The sequence below is a fragment of the Myotis brandtii genome, unplaced genomic scaffold (assembly GCF_000412655.1).
Source record: "Myotis brandtii unplaced genomic scaffold, ASM41265v1 scaffold240, whole genome shotgun sequence".
Taxonomy (NCBI): domain Eukaryota; kingdom Metazoa; phylum Chordata; class Mammalia; order Chiroptera; family Vespertilionidae; genus Myotis; species Myotis brandtii.
In genome coordinates, this window is record NW_005359064.1 from 183967 (window position 1) to 192057 (window position 8091).

Below are 8091 nucleotides of genomic sequence, written 5' to 3' on the forward strand. Positions count from 1 at the left end.
TCAACTAAAAACACTGGCAATGGAAATCCAGACAAGCTAAGTAACCTGCCCAAGGTCACACAGCTTTCAGTAATAAACTCAGATTACAACCCAAGATGGCCAGCCACAGCAACCCCAGCTTATGACATTGACCGCCAGGCTGTTGCTACCTTTCAATGGGATTGCTGTGAGCTGTAAGGCTGGGGCATTTTCTAATCAGAGTAATAATAAGCCACTTTACTAAGAAAAATAATCTGTGCAGAGGAAAGCCAGGTATTTACATGGTAGAAAGAGAACAGGAGTTAGAGCCGAAGACTAGATGTTGATAATAATGCTGATACTAACGAGGCTTGTAATTGGAGCATCAATTAACCCCACTGAAGGCTGGCTTCACCAGATTTAAATGAGGTTAACAATATTGACCTCATGAGTCTTATGAAAATCAGAGAGACCATGTAATAGTGTCTAAAACAGCTCTTGACATTAAGTAAATACTCTGTAAATGTAAGGTGAGTGAAAGATAGATAAGAGATGCTTAACAGATACAACATTGATTGGCCCAGAAGAGAGTGTAAAGTTCATGAAAAAGGACAACATAAAATCAAAGGCATGGAGAATATTCAGTAAATGCATCCAGGGGCATGTGTATGTGTTGGGTATTTGTGTATAATACCCACCATTTATGTGAAATCTATCATTGACTGGGGTATCACCATGTACCATCACTCTACTATGAATCATGGCATCAGTAACCATGGTTTAGGGGATTTTGTTATACACTTTGGGTTTCGTCATTGCATGCACTTTACAGATGCTTAACCATGGGCTGTCCTGAGGACATGGTGGTTTAACGGAGCCTCTCTGCAGATGTCTGTGAAACCCAGCATCAGGCTGTGCTTGGTGCAATGATGAAAAAAATGTTTTGTGTGTGTACGAAAGAAAATACATTGAAGAAGATATGCTTAGGGAAAACATATAGATTTACATATTCAAAATGTTAACTGGATTGTCTCTTCATACTTTTCTGTTAACATTTTTTAAATCAGTAAAATTGTTATTTTAATAAATTATTTAAACATACACATTTATTTTTTCCAAAATTAACAGACATGACATGACTGTTAAGTTGAAAAACCATCGCGAGAAGAAAAGAAATTGTTTTCAATAGATATTCTGTTAGTGTGAATTCAGGAGTAGCTTTGGATGTTTTTATAACCTACTATTTTATACTCTCATCATTTCAGTTTTATTTGAAGTAGGATTAAAAAATAATAAATGTCGATTTTTATACATTGGAATAATTATCAATTGGAATACACAAAAATGTAGTAAATACATTGAGCATGCTAAATGCATTTCAATTATTATATAATTTTTTTAGGTTTTAAAGACAGGCACATTACTTACCATGCCCTGGAATTTCAAAACTTTGTCCAACAATGACTCCTCCTGAGATGTACTCCAAACTATAAGCCTCTCAGAGAGTCTTGAAAAGTCTCTTTTGGAAAAAGTCAGATGTGTGGTCTCCATAATGAATCATAAAGCCAACAAACAGCATTACCTGTTACTCTTTTTTTTTAAATAAAAAGTTTATTTAAAAAGGAAGGGAGGAAGAAAAGAAGGGAGGGAGAGAGGGAGAGAGGGAAGACGACAGTGCTGTTACTGTTTATTCCCCAGGGACCAATATCAAAGTAAACAAAATAGAAGCTGCCTTGAATTTGCATGCTTTCACCAGAAAAGAAGTGATGTGACTTACACTTCCCTACAGTGGTCTCATGTGTAGTGAGAATTCAACTCACAGAGTGAGAAGTGGCCCTGGGAAATCGTCCACCTGAAAGGCCTGTCTCATAGATGAGGACAGGGCCTGAGACCATGACCGTGCTCTAGGTGACACAGGCTCTGACTGCAAACCCATGGTTAACTAAGTGGGCAGTATCTACATTTCAAAAAAATTAGAAGAAATAAAGTCAGCTATTCATACAGCTGGTCCTTTTGATATATGAGAACCTTGCTAGAGAAGAACTGAACTATTTTTGGAGGGGATTAAATCCATTATGTCAAAGTCTTCTGGAATGATATTTTAACTTTTGCTTTCCCTGTTGTGATGGGGTACAGAAAGCAGGATTAATGCCTAATTATGTAGTTATTTTTATGTATGTAGTTTATGTAGTCATTTCTTTAACGATGTTCTCTCCAGACCTAGCTTTCAGCAACTTGAAAAGAACACACACAATCTAGCCATAGTTAATCCATCTTTCTACAGGGATAACCCCAGAGTCTTCTAATAGTTCCAGCAGGTGGTAGAACTGGACTAACTGGGTTTGAATTCTGTGTCTGACTTTGACTAGTTAGATACTTGAACTTGGGCAAGTGAATTAATCTTGCATAAGTTACTTAACCTCATCCTATCTTTGTTTCCTTATCTGTAAAATAAAGATAATTTTAATACTTCTATCCTACATGTAAAGTGCCTAGTGCAATGCCTTTTACATAGTAAACATTCAATAAATGTTGACTATTGGTAAATGCTCAAACAGTTATTATTGGAGAGATGTGTTAAGAGAAAAAGAAAGAATTGCCACAAAGAAGAAAGCTGTTGATTCTTGTTTAAACCATCCCAGCTCCTGTTATTTTCCACATTTCAGGAATTCTAGCATAATTTCTCCTGCTCATGAGAGAAAAGAGGGGAAAAGAAGCCTAGCGAACTTTTTATAAAACAGCAGAACCCTACTGTCATATGCACTTATAAGGCATGGTTTGCTCCAAAAACTTAGGGCACAAATTTAGCTACCTTACCTCCCTCCCCCAATTAATAGAACATTTAAGTATTTCATTAAAAAAATCCACTCTCCCCCTTGTCCAAGGGTTTACTTGGTAGAAAGGGGTCAGATCTCTTTCAAATGCCAAGTGGAGTGAGAAATGGCCTTGCATTGCTTTATACCTCCTGTTGCTGCTCCTGCCCAGACACTGGCCGCTCAGTGGATGAGCCCACAGATGCCCCAGGCAGCACCCAGTCAGGGCCCAGCTCTGGCTTCTGGCCTGGTGATTGGACTCTGAGACCAAGGTCATAGGACCAGCATCGCTGTCCAGGACACACACCTGCTATGCTGGGGGCTGCTGCCTGCAAAAGCCACATGCTTTCCGGCCAATCCAGCCCTCAATACAGACTGCAAACCCTTTTCTCAGAACATGGATCATCGACCCGGATATCACTTCTCCCTTTAATCATGGCCTATTTTTATAATTAATTAATTAATTAATTAATTAATTTTGTTTACCTAGGCCTCATATCTGCCTCCTCCCCAGCTGTATCAGCTGCTAGGACAAAGCACCACAGATGGGGTGGCTTAAAGAACATAAATCTGCAGGGTACATGCCCAAGGTCAAGTGTCCATAGGACAGGTTGCTTCTGAGATTCTTCTCCTTGGCTTGCAGGTGGCAGGATTCTCCCTGTGTTCTCACGGGGCCCAGTCTCTAAATTCTGAGGTCCTGGGAGTTAGGACTTCAACATTTGAAATTTGGAGGAGACACAATTCAGCATATAACACCAACTACTAACCCCCTTTACTTAGGGTATAAATTGACTTTTTATTTTTTAAATTCAAGAAGGGGGGTAGGTGGAGAGGGAGAGAAGGGAAGGGAAAGAGAAAGAGGTATATACCCAGGGAGGTCTCTCTATACCAGTGGTTCTCAACCTTCTGGCCCTTTAAATACAGTTCCTCATGTTGTGACCCAACCATAAAATTATTTTCGTTGCTACTTCATAACTGTAATGTTGCTACTGTTATGAATCGTCATGTAAATATCTGATATGCAGGATGGTCTTAGGCGACCCCTGTGAAAGGGTCGTTCCACAGCCAAAGAGGTCGCGACCCACAGGTTGAGAACCGCTACTCTATACTGTTTTGTTTTTGTATTTTTCCAAAACAGTGGGCACCCCCTGCTTACCTTACCAAGGCAGCCACTTAAGAGGCTGTTCAGACATTTAAAGGGCACCCCACTCGGAAGCCCCTGTAAAACAGAGGTCCCCAGAGCTCTCTGGTTGAAATGGGAGTGGGGGTCTGGACCCCCTTTCTCCTCCCCTCACTGATGAGCATCCTGGAAGACCTCTGGCCTGGAGGATTCCAGGTGTCCTGGCCACTTCTGTTACGTTTCCACAACTACACAACTCACCAAAGTTGAAATGAGTGAGTCTATCATCTGAGGATCCTTAGCTTTGGAAACAAACTCTGTCACCAGGATTTAGTCCAGTTTCGCTCTGGAGCCCTGGATGAGTCGGCCACCATGGAGCCTGGGCTTGCGTGGCCTGCTTTATTCTTCCTCTTTGCTTCTTTTGGAGGGTGGGCTTGTTAATCACCCCGCTCAGCTGTGGTACCCAAGCTAAGCGGAGAGGGGGGAGTTACATAAAGCCTCCCTGTGACCTGTTTGCACACACCAGCCTGGTTAACCCCGGGCAGAATGACAGTGACAGCTGCCTTGCAACAAACAGAGGGAGTGAAGGGTTCAGTTCCGCAGCCGCCGCAGGGACGAGTATATCATTACAGCCCGCGGCTCGGAGAGACACCATCTAACCTCACCGCCTGTCCTGCGTCTCCTCTAGGACATCTGACCCAGACCCTCCGGGAGCTTCCTCCGCCCGTGACTGCCCGCCGGCCTGTCCTCACCTCCGCCTGCGCTCCGGCCCGCGCCAGCCAGGCTTTCAGCAGCTGGGGTAGGACTCATCCCAGCCTTTGAGCCCCAGGGGGAGAGGGGGGAGGGGAAAACACATGGGGGCCAGGCAGTCCAGGGCCGGTTGCAAGGACAAGGGCCCCGGGAGGATGGGCTGCCTGCGGAGGAGGCAGAAGTTGTCCGCGTGGGATGACGCCCTGCTCTCGGGAAGGGACCCCCGGGCCCTGCTGAAGCGGGGCCTGCGCCACATCAGCTTCAGCCTGGTCACCAAGGGGATGACGGACATCCCCGACTTCCTGTGGGGCTTGTCCGAGGTCCAGAGGCTCAATCTGTCTCACAACCAGCTGCGGGTTCTGCCCCCCGAGGTGGGCCGGCTGAGCAGGCTGGTGGTGCTGAACCTGTGCGGGAACCACCTGAAGAGCCTGCCCGCGGAGGTCAGCCTCCTGCAGGGCCTGAAGGTGCTGTTCCTCAGCATGAACCGCCTGAGCGAGCTGCCGGCCGAGCTGAGCGCCTGCAGGAGCCTGGAGGTCCTGAGCGTGTCCCACAACCGCCTCTCCCAGCTGCCCGCCAGCTTCGCCGACCTCTCCCGGCTGCGGAAGCTGAACCTCAGCAACAACTGCTTTGCTCACATCCCCGTCTGCGTGTTTGCGCTGAAGGAGCTGGATTTCCTGCACGTGGGCTCCAATCGCCTGGAGAACATCGCCGAGAGCATCCAGTGCCTGGCCAGCCTTCAGATCTTCATTGCGGAGAACAACAGCATCCACTCCTTCCCGCGCTCGCTCTGCCTCCTCGCCAGCCTGGAGGTGCTGAACTTGAACAACAACGACATCCAGACCCTCCCGGAGGAACTCTACCTGCTGTGCAGACTGGCGAGGATCGCTTGGAACCCCATGGACAAAGGGCTCCACATTTCCCATAACCCGTTAGCCAAGCCTCTGCCCGAGCTGGTGGAGGGGGGCCTGGAGATGCTGGTCAGCTACCTGAAGGACAAAAAGCACAGCTGAGTGGCCGCGGAGGCGGGAACAGCAGCCAGCTCACCCGGACTCTGCCCACGGGGTACTTCTCTAGTCAGAGCTTTCTCCTCTTACTGTTGGGTTGGTCAAGGCGTGTGTTAATATTTGCTCAATTGTAGTTGAGTGGCATTCTAGGCAGGGGTTTCTAGGCAGGGGTTTGCTTTGAACTCTGTATGTTCCTAATAACCCCAAAATATGGTCATCTCATTCTAAATATAAATTGAAACAGGACTTCGGTTTTCTCCAAAGAGAAATAATTGCTCTAATTTTCCTGAGGAGCAATGGGATTCGACCCTTGGAATAATGGTCAGCAGGTCTGATTCAATGGAATCCAAAAGTTAAATATTTACTAAGTATGTGCCAAGTATGGTACGAGGCATTGGCAACATCTGGTGTCAACCCTTGAATTGGCAACCGGAGGCCAGGTAGCAACAGCAAGACACGCTCCTGCACCAGCCTGGACCAAGCCTTACTTGGGACCAAAGGGCCAGCTGGAGCCCTGCCCTTCTGGTGATGACCAAGTCAGGCAGAGCTTTCCCCTCGAGTTCAGGGGGGAACAATCAGAGGAAACTTGTCTCTAAAATGACTGTAGAGTAACAATCAAGCTGCTCATGTTTACGTGTGGTGCTGAGTGACTGGCTCATGATGGCTTTTAGATAATAAAAACAACCCGATTTTAATGTGCAGTTTCAACCTTCTTTCCCAATCCTCTTGACCATAGTCATGTCCCTGAGCTTCCCTAAAGATGCCAGCCAATGCTTGTCATCCTTTCTAACTTCCCTTCTCCTCCCTTACTGGGTCTGCCCTCTCAGAGATGAGATAATAATTGAGAAAAAAATGGCCTAAAGGCAGGAAAAAGAAGGTAAGGCATAGACAAGTCACACAAAAAATGTAATTGCCCTTCTAACATTCAGGGGAGGGTGATATTTGCCCCTTGGCTTTCACTTATGACCATTTAAAAAGGACTTTAGTGACATTTTTTTAAAGCTCTGGACAAAAGGCTCTAAAATATTACATTTTTTTGTTTTTAATGATAAAAAATACACAGCTGTTAGTTAAATGTGATAGCAGGACGAGCAATTTTAGAGTTCCTGCCACAAGGGTCACTAAGTCTTACTGTTGTCACAGTAGCCGAGAGCCCCTAAAACATTTATTGTGTATTGAGAGTTAAAGAATTAGGATGAAGAGGTGGCAGTGACGAAAGTATAGCACCTGCAGGTCAATGGAGAGCCCACTGTTCAAGTGTCTTGGCACTTTTGACTAGAATATGGCTAACTATTTTGAGACAGAATTTGGGTTTGCTGCCAAGACTTGTCTAACTTCTTAATACCCCTTGGCTTAATTCAGTTAAACTTATATTTGTTAGCACCATCTCTTCACTCCCGTGGGCCGGGAACCCGAGAGGAGTAAAGCCCTGCTCCTTCTACCAAGGAGCCCACAATGTGGTGAAAGGGACAGAAGCCCACGTGGGTTCCTGTGATGTGCAGCAAGCCGTGATCCCTCTCAAGAGAAATGTAAGTGATGGGCTGGAGTGAGGGGAACACACTGGATGGTGTAGACTAGACCAAGCCCCAAGGTCTCAATAAACAAAGAACAGTAACTAAACAAACAAACAAAAAAACAGGACTGGGAGAAATCAGTCAAACCCTTATCCCCTGCAGCCATTGCACCCTAATTCCTCCCTCTCCTCCCTTTATCCGCTGTGGGAAAGAGCAGCAAAGGGCTGGGGCACTGGGTCTGAGCATAGGCAGGTTTAGTATGGAGCTGCCATCTTCTAAGAGCTGCTCAAAGAGGGTCCATATCATTTATTAATAGGATAGGTGATTTTCCAAACAGACTTCCAAGTCAATTTCCCACTCACAGAAGACGAAAGTTGTTATCATCAGATACGATAGGTCATTAGCACATTTGCGCATGAGCTCTCTGTCAAACCATTGCAAACAGATCTTACCAGTGTCACCGGGCGGCAGCTGAAGTCCCCTCTTAAATTCCCCCTCCAGCAGCAACCGGAGACCTGCCTCTCCCTGCCAGGCACACACGGGCACACTCCAGTATCTTCACCCACATTAGCCTGCCAGAGCCAAGGCTATTTAAAGACATTAAAGACATCAGTGGAGGTTTTACTTGACCTCATGACTCAGTGGGAAATTGCAGGGCGAGCCTCTGCAGGATCACTTACCGAGCGCTGGCTGGAGCACAGGCAGCTGTCAGACAGACACCGGTGGGTGCCAGATCACGCCTATCCATGGCTGCTGCTGAAGAACCAGTGGGCTCCCGCCGAATTTCCATGATCTTGCTGTGAGCGGAGAGGCTGGCCGGGACAGCAGCACCCCAGTTCTCCTGCTGAGCAATCACTTTATTTCCTCTCCTTGCTTTTCCAGTCACTTGACCCCAGAGTAACTTTACTCCAGAAAAAGAACCTAACCATATA

General features: G+C 46.2%; 1 protein-coding gene across 1 annotated transcript; it reads left to right on the forward strand.

Moving 5' to 3' along the window:
• Nucleotides 1-4682: 4682 nt before the first annotated feature.
• LRRC30 (leucine rich repeat containing 30) lies at nt 4683-6303 on the forward strand. The gene has a single exon (XM_005866882.2). The coding sequence runs from the start codon at nt 4746-4748 to the stop codon at nt 5649-5651; it is 906 nt and encodes a 301-aa protein (XP_005866944.1). The 5' UTR covers nt 4683-4745; the 3' UTR covers nt 5652-6303.
• The last annotated feature ends 1788 nt before the right edge of the window (nt 6304-8091 follow it).